The following is a 17,310-nucleotide window of genomic DNA, read 5'->3' on the forward strand; positions in this document are numbered from 1 at the left end:
AGCGCTAACTACGAAACTCGAAACTCGGAGTTCGTGTCGTGCGGTCCCTCTGACACTTATACTATTTAATACGAGAGCGAGAGGGACAGTACATACGAACTTCGAGTTCGATTTCGTAGTAGCCCTGCAGACGGTCCATTAGTGATCATTCGTTAAAGTAATCTAAAATTAGTATGTTGTATATTAAAACATTCAACTTGCAAGTCTATTAATATTTGTAATGTTTTATGATTATCATTTAATGGTGCTTAAGCATTATGCAGTTGTAAAATAGTTTGATTATTGGTGAATAAGCATTAAACACAGTTTGATAGAAAATTGATTAACGCCATTAAGTAAATTGAAGATAAAAAAACTAGAATAAATATCCCGTTAGTCATCTGAAATTATATACATAACCAATTCTTACGTTTAGTCCTTTTACCTTATTGCGTTGTCTCAAAAAGTTGGAGACGAATGACTAAAGCGCCACCTATCTCCTGAACTATTGTACTTAGGTCAAAATTATACATTTCAGTTCATAGTATGCTGAATGACTTTCATACAGTTTAGAAATTCTAAATGTGTTCACAAAGAAAAGAGTTATGAATTTTTTTCGTCAAAAAAAAACTTTAAATCGCTCTCCTGTAAAGTTGGTCAAATGTCGCTTAGTATCTTTACCTCCGAAGCGACGATATGCATACCTTACAAATATACCATGTCTTTATTAGAGCCCCGCAGACCGCAGACTATATCGGCCGAGGTTAATTAGGCTGTTAATCTGTATAAAGATGTATGCAAGTGCGCATTTATAACGATTCGGTATCGGTCGTTATAGTGTGCGCCTTGTGTGCGCACTTGCATACGTCTTTTTATAGTGATTAAAGAGCCTAACTAAACTATCGGGCAATAAAAAGTCTGCGGTCTGCGGGGGCTCTTACTCGTATAGTTTAGTAGGGATATAAAAAAATAACAAGTTTTACTTATTAGTTTTATTGTGCTTATGTTTTACGTAATATAAATGGGCAGCTTGTTTAATTTCATCCATACCATCCAAATATGTGACTTTTCCTTAAGAAGTTTCTATTTTGATCCTCTGCTTTAAAATGTATGCCACATATTCTTTTGTGGCTATACCGCAAGTAGTCTTCTGGGTTTCCAATTTTTCTCCCATGACATTCACCCAGCTTTAAATTGCTCAGGAAATTATCAGGGTTGGAAATCGATGAAGTGGTATTTCTGCTGGAAAACAAAAATAGTTATAGAAATAGAAATAAGCTATTTTTGTATAACTGTGTTTTTACAATGATGGTAGCTTGGAAAACACTGCTTAAACATACTTAAATAGATACATACTTATATGTATCACACCTCCAATCTTCAATATCATTAGTATTTTACAAAATAAATATCTGTCCCAACCTGGATCGAACCAGGACCTTAAGCTTTGTAGTCAGGTTCTGTTTACCACTCGGACATCCTATCGTAAGTATATTAAATAAGTCGTGTCTAAATAAAACCCGTTGGCATGGCGCCGTTCTGATCTTACAGGTAATAAATAATCAGTTTCTTTTGCCGGGAAAAATGCAATCAGAGCCCGATTGCATAATAAAATACAAGCTAATAGTATTAGCGATTATGTATTGAAATTCACGAATATTATTAGCTTTTACTTTATTATGCACTTGGCCAGGTCTCAATTAGTTCAGCAGGACGAGTATTATAAAAACTAAGCTAAATGATAGAAAAACTAATGTTACTTACACTATGTTCGCAGCCTAACGCACAACGCATGTTGAATGTCGTAATAATCACAAAATAAAACAAAACAGCGTCCAAATCGCAAACACAAAAAAAAAACAATTCAAAAGCATCCTTTCGCAAGTAAATCCCGCAACTCATCGAAGAAACTTTCAAAGACGAAAGCGAAATCTGCTTGTTGTTGGTTTCTTTAAAAAAGTATGGCTCTGTCCATCGGAGGACCAATTATTGCCAGTGTCGTAGTAGTATTTGCCGTGTAAGGAGGTAAAAAAATTCTAGAAAACGAGATATGAGAGGAATGGTGATGAAACGATTGACAGCGCGAATCAAAAAACTGAACTTGAATAACCGTTTCTAATGACGGACGTAGAAGGTATGGCAGTCCCTAGACTAGACATTATGATTTCTGTGTTGCTTGCTAACTAAACTATGACAAAATAAGAAAATAGGAAATAATTTTGGAGAATATTTTAAAATAAACACTGTAATTGGTTGGATTTGATAAATGAAAATAATAAAATGCATATTCAGATAGAAGTAAAAGTAAAAGATATATAAAACAGATAATACTGCACTAACGACATCTATCACCTATACCGACAAAATTTCGAGTCCAAAAAGAGCTGTGGACTACATGATCTCAAGAGATAGCGCTGTAATCGAGTTTCAAAGCTGTCAAAACCAAATGCTCTAACTTGTCTACCCCTGGTAAAGTTACTTAGGGTATATTACTGCAATTTTAACCCGTCACAGTGCAGCACTAGCATATACCATATGTTTATGTTTTTTGAGTATCTTAAATGTCCGTAGGATGCCGTAATAACATATTATTTAAATTAAAATTTTGGAAATATAGCTCTATCGCTACTATTGATGTAAATATCATTTATTTTGTTACTTAAATATTTCATGATTTCTTTAGGTATTAATACTCTTTGGTCATGATCCGTCATGGCGACAAAATATAAAGAGAACTGACGTTGTCGTGGCGGTTTGTTTACGGTTTGAGCTAGTGTCGCCCCCTGCGCAGAGCTTTGCCATGCCCTATTCCGGGAATATAGATTCAGAAATCAGACCCATCAATACTACGAAATTCGAAGTTCGTATCACACCGTCTTTCTCAAGAAGAACTAGTTCAAATTTAGCAACTCGCAGTATATGAGGTCGTCCAGTCAAATAGTGCCCTTTGCGCCCTGCCGATCGTGTAGATAAAAACCTGTGGAATCGATTTTTCAGGCCCGATTTGAATATTCGAGAATCGAGCTTTTCCGCAACAGAATCACCATTCCTATTTTGCTGCCTTATCTTAAAGATGTGTACCTACAAACACATTATTAATGTGAACCGTACTGGTTCAACACTCAGAAGTAAGGAGTTTGAATGCAGAAACACTCAGCAGTATTGGAAAACAGTTTTATTGTTTAAAAGTTACAACAGTTCAACTTAGTTAAGTAGACAAATCGCAGTACTCTCAAATTATTTTACTAGCCCTGATGCTGAAAAACGAATGTCCCGGCATACCACCGTAGGCCGTCTGTCAAATGTCTTTCCCGCCATTTTACTTGCTTGTGATTGGTCGTCGATAAGTGTCATCCCTCGACCGATCACAAGAAACCAACACAACTATTTTTAATTATAATATTTTATTTAAATGGCTTCGAAAATTAACCAATATGTTAATAATAACTAATATATAAATATTTATAACAGCTCGGCCATCCGCTTTTCAACGAGTCCCTCGTTGTTATGTGTAAGTTTAACCCAAAATAAAAATAAGTGAAAAAGAGCAAAACAAAAAAAACACAACACTAAGTAACAGGCTGTAAACTATACAAAAATAGTGTATGTAACATAAAGTAAAAGAAATTAAGAACATGCATACCATTAAAGTTGTTTACATTACCTAAGCCGAATTAGTCACTAGTTAATAGAACTCAGATTAAATTCTTAGTTCATTTATTCTTAGATTTACTTTTAAACTTCCTTGTATTATTACATAACTTTCATTAACAAAATATTTATAACTTTTCAGGGTGTCGGTTACCTGACATCCTTCACTTACTTCACATTTTTAATATCAGCAGTATACTCATTAATCCATGACCTTGACCAATAAGTATACTTATGTTTCAATGACTAAAATGTGTGGCATCCGTTACCTGACACCCCACACTAATTCATCAGTTCATTACCCTAACCAATGAATCAGTATTTACTAGTCCATGACGTTGACCCGCAAATATTTTAGTCATTTGTACATAAACCAATTTCGATGATACATGACACTAATCATCGATAAGTACAATCGCATTTTCATTAATTAAATCTATTAGAAATAGGTACTCGAATACAATCAACCGAAAATAATTCATCATTAGTTTACCCATTTATTTAAGTCGGCAACCAATACTTAAATTTCATTGATGTATGTAAATAAATTTAATCGATATCTATTTACAAGTCTTAACTAGTATATCCGTCTTTAACAACGTATTCATTTTCTATACATTTATTTTACAAGTCTCCACATTCCGATTCGCTATCGTTACGCTCGGATTCACAATCGGTTGATACGGGTTCATTAAAACAGACCCATGGAAATATTTTATCAATGGCTACTATAGCCTCATACTTCTTACTAGTTTTTGTGAGGGGTGTGTCCTCGACCACGAATCTATCGTTGGGGAGTACCTTCTTAATTCTATAGGGGCCTTTACACTTAGGTTCAAGTTTCTTTGACTGACCTTCTATACCTGTTGGAACTCTAGCTACTCTGACCAAATCACCTTCTTTGAAACGCACTCCTATTTTCCTGTACCTATCATACCGTTTCTTGTCCTTTTCCTGTTGTGTCCTAATAAGTTCACCGGCAGCAGCCCTTACATCATCCAGATTTTCCCCGACATCGGAAGTTACTTCGTTTATTACATCATTTAGCAGACCTTCAGATGGGTTGGTTAAGTTTCGACCAAAAAGAAGTTCAGCTGGAGTCTTTTTAGTGGTGGCATGTACTGTGGTGTTGATACCCAACTGAATGTCTGGTAAATGTTCATCCCATAAACCGTTCGGTTTGTCATGATTCATTGCCCCGAGCGCCGCCAAAATGGTCCTATTATACCGTTCCACTTGGCCATTCGCTCGGGGTGTGGCAACGGCATTCAACACGTGTTTAACACCGCATGATTGGGTAAATTCCTTAAACTTCCTACTAGTAAAGCTTGTCCCTTGATCTGTAATCAGGCGGGCTGGTACGCCAAAGTAACTAAAGTGCTCTTTGAATACTCTAATGCTTGTAACTGACTTCGTATTTCGCACAGCCGTGATGTCAACAAATTTAGTAAACGCGTCCACGATAACTAGTATGTATGTATTGCCACGCTTAGTGCGGATAAACGGGCCAAGATGATCCGCATGTATGGTATGAAACGGGATGATAGCTTTAGGGATCGGGTGTAGTTCACCGGGCTTGGCACCACTTGGCAGCTTATGATGTGCGCACTGAAGGCAAGCTGAAACATATTTTTTTACAAACCGTCTCATCTTCGGGAACCAATATGTAGCTTGTAAGCGTGCCAAAGTTTTGTCAAACCCAAAGTGTCCCACGTCATCATGATTGGCTTTCAACAGCTGCCATCTGGTGCCACTTGGAACAACCCAACGAATAGTGTTTTCGTCAATTATGCGATATACACGTCCATTTACAAGCTTGTAATTTTTAAAAATATCAACGGCATCTTTACATTTAGAGTCGCCTAAGATATCAGCTATATTTTTAATATCTTGGTCCGTTTGTTGCACCGTCGCAAGCCAATCGTCAGTACCAACTGAAAGTACCTCTAACACGTGTTCGGTATCTGGACTACCATCTATAGCACCCCGACTAAGAGCATCTACATGTGCCATTTTGTCACCAGGACGATATTCTATTGAACAGTCATACTCTAGGAACTGCAACCACCAACGAGCGATACGCGGGACTAAATCGCGTTTGCTCAAAGTGGTACGTAAGGCATTGCAGTCTGTTACGATCGTGAATCTAATGCCCAGTAAATAGTGCCTAAACCTGTTTAGCGAAGCAATAATAGCGAGGGTTTCAAGTTCAAAGGAGTGGAACTTTTGCTCATCGACACTGGTTTGCCTACTATAATAAGCAATAGGTTTGAATACCCCAGGCTTGTCTTGCTGCATTAAGATACCGGCTACTCCGTACTTGCTCGCATCGGTGTGAAGTTGGGTTAGTGCATTAGGGTCATAAAGCCCCAGGACCGGCCTTTGTACTAAAATCTGTTTTAGTGTCTCAAATGATCCCAGTTCTTCACTACCCCACCTCCAAGGAGTGTCTTTCTTCAACAAGCTAGTTAAAGGGCGCGCTATCAAGGCGAATCCTGCAACAAACCTCCTAAAGAAACTAGCAAGTCCTAAAAATCTCCTAACTTCATGAACATTGGTTGGTGTAGGGAATCTGGATATGGCTTCTGTCTTGAGGGACCCTGGTCTAACACCTTCTGAACTGACTTCGTAACCCAGGTAGTCTATTTTACTATAGAAAAAATTGCACTTACTCATTTTGAGTGTTAGACCACTTTTTGCTAGTAAACTCAGCACCTCTTCCAACCGTACCATACCCTCGTCGAAGGACTTAGCAGGGATCAAAATATCGTCCATGTAGACCAATGCATAAGACGAAGCGGACGAATTGTGAATGATTTTATTCATTGTACGCTGAAATACGGATGGTGCGTTTACTAGCCCAAAGGGCATCCTGTTATACTCGTACTGACCTTGAGGGGTAACGAAGGCAGTTTTTTCCCGAGAACTCTCAGCTATTGGAATCTGGTAGTAGCCTGACGCCAAGTCGAGGGTAATGAAAAGAGAATTTCCCGCTAATAAGTCTAACTGGTCCTCGATACGAGGTAAAGGGTAGTGCTCTTTCTTTGTTTTGCGATTCAGAGCGCGATAGTCAACGCATAATCTCTTCTCTCCAGACTTCTTGTTGACTAGCACTATAGGACTCGCATAAGGACTGTTAGACTCCCGAATAATGCCAGTTTCTAACATTTCTTTTATCATATCTTGAACTAATTGGCGTTCAGTAAAGGATAAACGGTATGGTCGATAGACTACAGGGTCAGGATCATCCAGTTGAATCACCATTTCAGTTTCTGTTGTAAATCCAAGATCTTTTAATCCAATCGAAAAACAAGATTTATATTTATCCAACAGGACTCTTAATGACTCCTTTTGCTGGGCTGTTAAGTTTTCTCCACAACTAATTGGTGATTCATCTGTGGACGGTTGCTCACTAGCGTCTAATCTTTGAACCTGTAGACTATCAGTTAAAGCGTGGCTCCGAGTTATAAGGCTACCCTTTTCTATAACCAGATTATTGTTGCTAATATTCTGAATAAGGACCCTACCCGTACCCTGCGTCAATTGATACTCGCCGGGTAATAAATAATGTTCATGGCCTACAATATTGCGCACGGTTCCATTAACGTAAACCTTACCCGAAAAATAATTGCGCGAGCCAACTAGGACCTCTCTTAGTTCGCCGCATCCTATGCGCGTCTCTTCCTCACATAAAAGCGGACAAATCAGAACCGTCTCTGCACTAACCCTCTGAAAAATGACATCCGATTCTGTCTTGACTATTTTGACTGATGGTCTTTCGGTAAAAGTGTGGCCTAGTAGTACAGGACAATTTATTAAATAATCATCTACTATTAAAATCTCTACGTGATTTTCTACTACGCCCTGCACTTCTATCGTAACATTAGCTTTACCAAGTGGGTTATATGGCACGTTACCTATACCTCTTAATAATGGCACTTTTCCTACCTTCCAATCTATTGCTAAACGCTGAGCTTCACTGAGACGCACCAAAGTACCTTCGCTCCCCAAATCAACAAGACATTCTGAAAATAGACCGTTAATTTTGATAGGCATTCTATACTTAGCACTTGAATCACCTGTGTTTTCTACTTTCAAAATTGTTTTTGGTTTATCATTGGTACTTTGCTTTGTCCCAGGACACTCAGTGTCCTTATGCCCTAATAAATTACACTTAGCGCACTGTATCTTCGGTTTTGTGCATCGAAAGAAAGGGTGACCTGTTTCTTTACAATTGTAACATACCATGCTGGATCCGGATTGCTTTTGAGAACTGACACCTACTTTATTACTAGAAAATGTATTATTTTGTGAGCGCCTATCTCTATCTTTCCCCTTTAACTGTTCGTTTGTGGACCTATCAACTTTTACTGTTTTCAGAAACTTGAGAACCAACTCTGGTTCGGTAAATTCTGCTCCTTGTGCACCCAATCTAACACCACGATCTTCTATACCTGCTATGATACAATCAACGGCACGTTTTCCCGAAATTTCACATCGATTTAGAAGATTCATTTTAGCATAGTAGTACATTTCTAATGACTCCCCATAGCGTACCTTTTTATTGAGCATTTCCGTTAGTAAATCAGCATAATTGTCCCTTGTTGGAAAAGATTCCTTAAGCTTTAGTTTCCATTCTGGCCAAGAGAATAACAGTGAGGGTAGGCCTTGATACCAGGTTTTAGCTACACCCGTTAATTTTGGTAAAGCGTAGTGGATCACTTGTTTATCGCTCCAACCATAGATTTGTGAACATTCGTCGACTTTATGAAGCCACGTATCAACCGTTTGTTCCTTGCATAAAGGGTCAAACTCAGGAATTACATTGTTCAACACAGGAAACTTATCACGATCGCTACTATTATTCATACCCTTAAGAGCATTAATAAACTTCTCAATAAACAAATTGTTATCTGACTCACGACCACGACGTATTGCTTCACGGGACGGCGTACGAACGCGCGAAGCTCTGCACCTAGATGAACGTCTGGATTCTGTGCAGCACGTCTCACGCCGCCCTGGAGTACGCGACCGTGTCCTGGAGCGCCAATCACGGGGATATCGCGAGCTTGTCCTCCTTGAACGTTGTGACCGGGAGCGAGACCGACTAATCGTCAATCGTGATCGCCTTCCTCTCGACCTTCTGGACCGCGACCGGCGGTGGCGGTTGACACGGCTCTCTTCAGGTGAACGCATACGCCCTCTACCACGGCTACGGCTCCGAGTCGCTTCGCGGAGTCTTAGTGGCGGCGTAAGCGTCCCGTGAGACGCCCTTCGTTCGTCCATATTCTCGTGACCTCAATACATAAAAAAAAGAAATATTCGTTAAGAAGATTCTTTAATTATCATTTTTTAAAGCATAGTTAAGAAAGGCACAAAAGAAAAACTTAAGTTGCTCAGCAGGTAACGCAATAACGTATATATAGGTACATGAAACATTTTGGTAATAAATTCCCCGTAATTATAGGATAACTAATGCGTAAATTAAATAAAGCCACAAAGGAGAATGAAACAAAATGCGTCCGTCGCGCATGTATAAACACGAGTATTAACGGACTTTTCTTTTCGGAAATTTCGACATGGTAAACAACATTAAAAACGGCTTCGTGGGTCTCAGTGTATCGAAAGAATATACTCTACTCAAATTCCTAAAAGAAAATGTAGGTAAGAAATTTCACTTTTTGTCCTTTACTTCAATTTTGTGATTACAAACTTTGATAAATTAATTCACAAATGTACACTTTCTATACACTGATTTCGGAGGGTAAGTAATAAAGCGAAATAAAAATAACAGTAAACACTTACGTTTTCTATGCAAACCAAATGATTATTTGTATCTCCAGTCCAATCCAAATATTTTGTGGGCAATTAAGTTGCAATCCCACTTCTGAAATGTGAACCGTACTGGTTCAACACTCAGAAGTAAGGAGTTTGAATGCAGAAACACTCAGCAGTATTGGAAAACAGTTTTATTGTTTAAAAGTTACAACAGTTCAACTTAGTTAAGTAGACAAATCGCAGTACTCTCAAATTATTTTACTAGCCCTGATGCTGAAAAACGAATGTCCCGGCATACCACCGTAGGCCGTCTGTCAAATGTCTTTCCCGCCATTTTACTTGCTTGTGATTGGTCGTCGATAAGTGTCATCCCTCGACCGATCACAAGAAACCAACACAACTATTTTTAATTATAATATTTTATTTAAATGGCTTCGAAAATTAACCAATATGTTAATAATAACTAATATATAAATATTTATAACATTATAACCAAGCAGATACGGCTAAATTACCATTCAAACTATGTTAAGTAAACGCTAAACAGAACTTAGGTGCAGGTGCAGGTGGTAGGACCTTGTGCAAGGTCCGCCCGGATTGCTACCACCATCTTGCTCGCTAATCCTGCCGTGAAGCAGCAGTGCTTACACTGTTGTGTTTCGGCGTGGAGAGTAAGACAGCCGGTGAAATTACTGGCACGTGAGGTATCCCATCTTAGGCCTCTAGGTTGGCAACGCGTCTGAAATACCCCTGGTGTTGCAGATGTTTATGGGCGGTGGTGATCTCTTACCATCAGGAGACCCATTTGCTCGTTTGCCATCCAGTCAAATAAAAAATAAAAAAAATAAAAAATAAAAATACTTTTTTACTTTATACTTGTTTATTTTGTGTTTATGTAATTTGCGAAATGCGAATAAACGTTTTCTATTCTATTCTATTCTAATATTGTTTAATCGGTATCACACGAGCTAGGAGCCAACTCATCTCATCCGACAGCGTTTTCACACTATCCGATCCGATATCAGGGCAAGTAAAATGTATGAAATATGTTCCTCTCTTTCACATTGTCCGGCTCGATATCAGAGCCGATACCGATATGTTCACGGCACCATCGGACGCCCGTGGGCTTTCGGACGATAAAGTTTGCATGTGTGCGGGTATCTAAATTGTCTCTGTGTGCGCAGGCAGAGCCCGATGCCTGCATTTTGAGTCGGCCGTATCGGAACGGTTTTGTCGGAAATATGTGAAAGCAGCACATGGTGTCGGCTATCGGATGTCGTCTATCGTCGTCCAATACCGATATCGGATCGGATAATGTGAAAAGGCTATGAGGCCGTGGTCCCATCGGGTCGTGTCCATGGCCAAGCTCCCTCTACACGCTGCCGAACGAGCGGTTAGAGCAGATTATAAATTAAGAGTAGTTAGGGAGTCCAGTGCCGCGCGATAACTAAGCACCTAGTGGGCTACTACGAAAGTCGAAGTTCGTATCGTACCGTCCCTCTCGCTCTCGTATTAAATGATATTTATCGTCAGCGGGACGGCAAGATACGAAGTTCGAATTTTGCACTTAATGGTGTCAGTTGGCTATTTACTCTACAGTGTGTTGTGTGAGATGTTTAAAAGACGTGCCCGCCGCGTGACCGCTATCTATCTGTCTGTCTGTGTGTCTGTCTGTGGCGCCGTAGCTCTTAAACGAGTTGATTTAATTGAAAGCAGGTTTTCTAGCGATGGTTTTTAGACATGTTTTAAAAAAATAGATTCAGCCGTTTTTGAGATATTGAACTGAAGTTACAAAGTCGGGGGTTATCCAACTTTTTGTTTGTTAGGTTATTTCATATAAATGTTCTGATTGTTCTTCAGTCAGTAACACAGTACTCTCTTTGTTGGTTTTTGATATATTTCTTTTTTTTATCTATTTTTTTGTAAACTTTATACTTCGATATATTATATCCCATTTCCACAGATCTCTCTCTAAGGTTCTGGCAGAATACCAGCGCTGCGGTCACCCGCAGTTTTATTTAACTATGCTGCGAGTCAGCGCCTTTTTTCCCATAGCACATGGAAACCACTGTTTTGTTTAGTTAAGCACATGTTTTAAGATTTTTATTAAGTTTTAGCTAACCCTGTAAGCTTAATCTAAACTTTATTAGTACCTATGTAAAGTTCAAAATTGTGTTTCTTGTCTGTATCTGTTTAAATTTGTGTTGTGTTAACGTGAAAATAAAGTGTTAAATCGATCAATCAATCAATTGAAAATATGTCAACTAAGGCCGAGGCCTCTTTACGGTTAAACCGCCACGGTTTTTAACCGCGTGACTTTCTGAATCAAGTAAACTAAAGCAAGCGGCCGTACTGGCGTTTTTAAGTTTACTTGTCAAAAGAAGTCTCGCGGTTAAAAACCGCGGCGGTTTAGCCGTAGTGCGAGTGCGGCCTCGGCCTAAACGCGACAAGGTTGGGGTCTTGGGGTCCGATTACTAGTTTAAGTAGTGTTCAAAGTCAAAGTCAAAATATTTTTATTCAATTTAAGCTATAACAGTACTTAAGAGTGAAAAAAAACTAAGTACCACCGGTTCGGAAAAACCTCTGTTAAGAAGAATCCGGCAAGAAACTCTAAATCGAATCTTCAATAATCTAATTCGAAACTTCGTGTACCTTCTATGGGTATCCAGTTTCCAAAATTAGAATGCCGAAACAGCGTGCACATTACAGGAGTATTTTTCCAAATGTGACAATTACAGATATTTATTCTAAAAATAAAATATTAAATGATAACTTCTGATATTTTCACGGTTAAACCGAAAATCAAATAAAATAGAAGGCTGCCTTTAAAGTGCATTTTTTACGTGGCTGCATGGGCTCAAATCCCCTTACCTTTTCCAAAGGGGCTTTATAAACCGGTAAATCGGGGGTAGACTACAAATTGATAATTGTCGAAATGTCGGTATGAATGGAAGTTGTTGTATAGCGAAGCGGTTATAATTATCCTCTTTGGCTATTCTACTAGTCTTGTCAGACAAGAAGCATAACGTCTCAGATTTAAGTGAAAACGTGTAGTGTTAAAATAAAATAAAAATGACAGCCATTGGTATAGACCTGGGAACCACGTATTCCTGCGTGGCAGTGCTGCATCATGGCAAGGTGGAAATCATAGCCAACGATCAGGGCAACCGCACCACGCCCTCTTATGTCGCTTTTACTGACACCGAACGCCTTATAGGAGACGCCGCGAAGAACCAAGTGGCCCTCAATCCTTGCAACACTGTCTTCGACGCCAAGCGCCTCATTGGAAGAAAATATGACGACCCTCAGATTGAACAGGACATAAAGCACTGGCCGTTTAGAGTAGTCAACGATGGTGGAAACCCCAAAATACAAGTTGATTACAAAGGGAAGTCAATGTGTTTTCCCCCTGAGGAGATCAGCAGCATGATTTTAACTAAAATGAAGAATACAGCCGAAGCCTACCTGGACACAGAAGTAAAGGAAGCGGTTATTACAGTCCCAGCTTACTTCAATGACTCACAGCGGCAAGCGACCAAAGATGCCGGTGCAATAGCCGGCATGAACATCCGGAGAATTATCAATGAGCCCACTGCAGCAGCTTTAGCTTATGGGTTGGATAAAGAACTGAAAGGAGAAAGAAATGTTCTGATCTTTGACCTGGGCGGGGGCACCTTTGATGTGTCTATACTAAAAATAACAGAAGGTTCACACTTTGAGGTCAAGTCTACTGCCGGTGATACCCACTTAGGAGGAGAAGACTTTGATAATAAACTGGTTGACTTTTTTGCTGATGAGTTCCAGCGAAAACATAAGAAGGATCTACGGAACAACCCAAAATCGCTACGTCGCTTGCGCACTGCAGCTGAAAGGGCTAAACGCACACTCTCCACCAGCACTCAGGCGAGTATTGATGTAGATGCTTTATTTGAAGGTATTGATTTTATGTCCCGAATTTCGCGTGCACGATTCGAAGAGCTTAATTCCGAATTCTTCAATAGCACATTAGTACAAGTAGAAAATGCTCTAAATGATGCTAAGTTTGATAAAAATGCCATCCATGATGTGGTTCTAGTTGGTGGGTCCACCCGTATACCGAAAATTCAAAGTATTCTGCAAAACTTCTTCAATGGAAAAAAAATGAATTTATCTGTCAATCCAGACGAAGCAGTGGCTTATGGGGCGGCGGTGCAGGCGGCTATTTTGACTGGAGCAGGTGAATCTAAAATTCAGGATCTTGTTTTAGTTGATGTGATCCCACTTTCTCTCGGCGTTGACGTTCTAGGTGGTTTAATGTCAAAGATAATTGAGCGTAATACTAAAATACCTTGCAAAAAGACTACAGAATACGGAACATCTCGAGACAACCAGATTACTGTACATTTTAACGTCTTTGAAGGAGAACGCGTGATGGCGAATGATAACAACCATCTAGGATCATTTACAGTGTTTAATGTACCACCTGCTCCACGTGGTGCAGAGAAAATTGAAGTCTGCTTCAATGTTAACTCCGACAGCATACTACATGTAACTGCCAAATTGAAAAGCAATGGAAAGAGAAAACACATCAAAATCAAGAATGATAAGGGCCGTTTATCCCAAGCTGATATACAAAGGATGCTGGCTGATGCCAAGAGATATAAATATGAAGATGATCAAGAAAGAGAGAGGGTGAATGCAAAAAATAAGTTGGAAAATTATGCCTACGACGTAAAGCATGCTATTGAGAAAGCGGCAAACAAGATGAAAGAATTAGATATATCTGAAATACGTAGTAAGTGTGAAGAGACATTTCGTTGGCTGGATGATAACGATACGGCCGAGCCGGAAGATTTTCAAGACGAACTGAAAGAGCTGAAAGACCTCTGTGGTCCTGTGATCACGCAGATCAATGGTGGACCAAATACTAAAAGAGGAGATGCTAGAATCAATATTGATGAGATTGATTGAATTTGCTTTTAGTTATTTTTTTTTATTTCTTTGTTTGGTACCTCGATATGAAAAAGGACTCTTTTAGGATTCTTTGTTGTTGCGTGTCTCTCAAAAACTCTAGGGCTGTAGTCTCATGCAACTGTAATTATAATCAAAATTCATTTATTGCTTGAAATAATAATAGTACAAAAAAACGTCTTAAATATATTAACATTATAGGCACAATTATTTCACCTTAAAGGCATGCAATAGTTTTAATACAGTTTTTTTCTTATATATTAATTAAATTACATTAAATCCCTTTTGTTTTATTGAACACTAAGTAAGTAAACAATTAAGTTTCGAAGTTCATGAAAATTTCACTATGATAGACTTCTTAAGAGAAATTAAAGAAAGAAGTAAAAGGTTTTTTTTGTTGGCTTTTCAAATTATTTCCTTGTTAGTAAAGTTGGTGCTATGTGTGTAGTTAGTGGTAAATAATATAAAATGTAACAGTCTTATTTTTATATAGGCAGGTGTATGTTATATTTAGGATAGTTTTATTTTAATTGAATTATTATTTACTTTTTTCTGTTTTTCCTACATACATACAAGTAGAGTCGAACAAATGATACATGTATTGAGGCGGATCCTTTTAATAATCAATTTCACTATGATTTCCTTGACAAAAACCTGGGATGTCAACATGACATTTTTAGCACAAAGTTACCCTGGTACAGCCAAGGAAACTGAATCATATTCAGGGTGGAACCTTTGTGCTAATGTCATGTTGACATCCCATACATCTGCCAAAAAAATCATAGCGAAATTGGTTATAAAAAGGTTACACCCTGGTACTCTGTTTCCTCGACGTACATGCATGATTCAGTTTGGTGGACTGTAGGTACATTATGCATTTTTTATCGATTACCGTAAATTTTAATTTAACTGTTCATAATAAATTAAGAAACGGACTAGAAAACCAGTTTTTTTCTTCAAGTAAGCTTTAACATAACATGCTGAGCTGAGACCGTTTCGCGATTTCGCAATACTGTCGTTAATATTTTTTTATGGTTTTATTTGTGTACTTACTATAATATGTATTTTCGAATTAGCGAATAACGTTTCTATTTTATTATTATTATTAACATTAATTTCTTAATCTCTTGTTGATTTATGTAGAAGAAAGTAAAATTAAAACGCATTTGATGAAAACAATGACTGATTTAAATCATGATTTAATCATGCCAATATTAATAACAATAAATAGCCCCAACAGGTCCTTAGTCATATTAAATATAATGACCCGGATAACTCACGTCTTAAATCGAGTTTAGCTCGACATGTTTCGGGCTAATCCGTAGCACTTCGTCTTCGGAGCAACGCGACTCAGCGGCTGCTGCAACACGTCGCGGTGTAGGTAAATTCCCACGGGAGTTATGTAAAATCCCGGAATTTTAGTTCAACTGCTGTATGTATAGTTAAGTTAGCCGTGGTGGCCTAGTGGTTTGACCTATCGCCTCTCAAACAGAGGGTCGTGGGTTCAAACCCCGGCTCGCACCTCTGAGTTCTTCGAAATTCATGTGCGGAATTATATTTGAAATTTACCACGAGCTTTGCGGTGAAGGAAAACATCGTGAGGAAACCTGCACAAACCAGCGAAGCAATTCAATGGTGCGTGTGAAGTTCCCAATCCGCACTGGGCCCGCGTGGAACTATGGCCCAAGCCTCCTGTTATGAGAGGAGGCCTGTGCCCAGCAGTGGGACGTATATAGGCTGGGATGGCTGTATGTAATGATTAACAAGTGCAAAGTCACGGGTAAACACTAGTCTGGTGAATATAAATAAATGATCCCACTCTTGGGATTTTTCGTCTCGTTAAAGGTATATGTATTTCACATACTTAAGGGTTACATATTACTATTATGTATGGAACGATCATAAAAACGTTTAAATGGTTATTTAACTTTACATAACTGAGTTCAAGACTACCCAACTGGCCGAAGGAGGGTTATATTTTTCGATTGGTTTCAGTGGCGACGAACCTCCCGGTAAGTAAACGAAGAGGGGGGAAAAAAACGAATCAATGGAAAGTTGTCTTCGCCGATTTCGGGGAAGGCGTATTAAATCATGGGTCGATGAACACAGTGAAGGGGGAAATAAGCTTGGTTGCTAACCGTTACAAAGAAAGACTAGAAAGGCATCCAAATCGTCTTGCTACCAGCTTAGCCAAGCCAGCTCATAAAAAGCGTCTTAAAAGATCTGCTATAATGGATTTAGTAACCAGCACAGACAGCTGAAGCGTTGATGTGGAAAGAGAAGAGGCTCCCGATGGGGATCTTCCTCGACAAGCCAATCTCACTTCAACCCATCTGCTTATAGTCTAGGGACTGATTGCAAGATAAAGAATTGGAAAAGAAAAAAAAAAAAACATGGGTCGAGAATGAAGCTGCCTAACGTTCAGCGGCTAACTTGATCCTCTTGCCACTACGACTTAAGACTAAAGTATACTAGTAAATCCGAATTTCCACCATGATGATATTATGAGCGCCTTCGCTAATACGTTTTTGGATAAAGGCCTGTTCCATGTGAAAATTATTCACTATAAAAACTCTTTGCCCTGCGTGGACTTAAGAGACAACAAACAAGCGTTAGTGTACCAAGAAATGTTTGCTAGTATGATAATCTGTTGAAATTTCCGAATTTTGTGCTGAAAGACCAAAACCAAAACAAGCGTATTAGGTGCAGAACCTCCAAACAAGTTGTGGGACAGCAGTTTCCCGTATCGCAGCCTAGAGTCACCACCCGCTCTAGTAGAAGTGTAGGCTTACGTAAGGTGTCACTACCCGCACCGGTGAAGGCTTATTTCCCGCTGGACAGGGTGAGCTATCAGGGAGAAACAACTTATATAAAGGTACTAGAGAATTTTGAAAAGAGAGGTGAAAATATGATAACGCCAAATTTCAAAAGGATTCCTGAAACAAACAAACA

The 17,310-nt window shown here is 38.9% G+C and overlaps 1 protein-coding gene and 1 long non-coding RNA gene across 2 annotated transcripts; one reads left to right on the forward strand and one right to left on the reverse strand.

Annotated features, from left to right (window-relative positions):
* Positions 1-3,139: 3,139 nt before the first annotated feature.
* LOC141431421 (uncharacterized) lies at positions 3,140-9,886 on the reverse strand. The gene is made up of 2 exons (XR_012451720.1): positions 9,436-9,886; positions 3,140-8,927 (listed from the first exon to the last, which is right to left on the reverse strand). It is a non-coding gene; the product is annotated as an uncharacterized lncRNA (long non-coding RNA).
* Positions 9,887-12,358: 2,472 nt separating this feature from the next.
* Positions 12,359-15,317, forward strand: LOC141431420 (heat shock protein 70 B2-like). Its single transcript, XM_074092596.1, has one exon. The coding sequence runs from the start codon at positions 12,481-12,483 to the stop codon at positions 14,356-14,358; it is 1,878 nt and encodes a 625-aa protein (XP_073948697.1). The 5' UTR covers positions 12,359-12,480; the 3' UTR covers positions 14,359-15,317.
* The last annotated feature ends 1,993 nt before the right edge of the window (positions 15,318-17,310 follow it).

The sequence above is a fragment of the Choristoneura fumiferana genome, chromosome 9, assembly GCF_025370935.1.
Source record: "Choristoneura fumiferana chromosome 9, NRCan_CFum_1, whole genome shotgun sequence".
Taxonomy (NCBI): Eukaryota; Metazoa; Arthropoda; class Insecta; order Lepidoptera; family Tortricidae; genus Choristoneura; species Choristoneura fumiferana.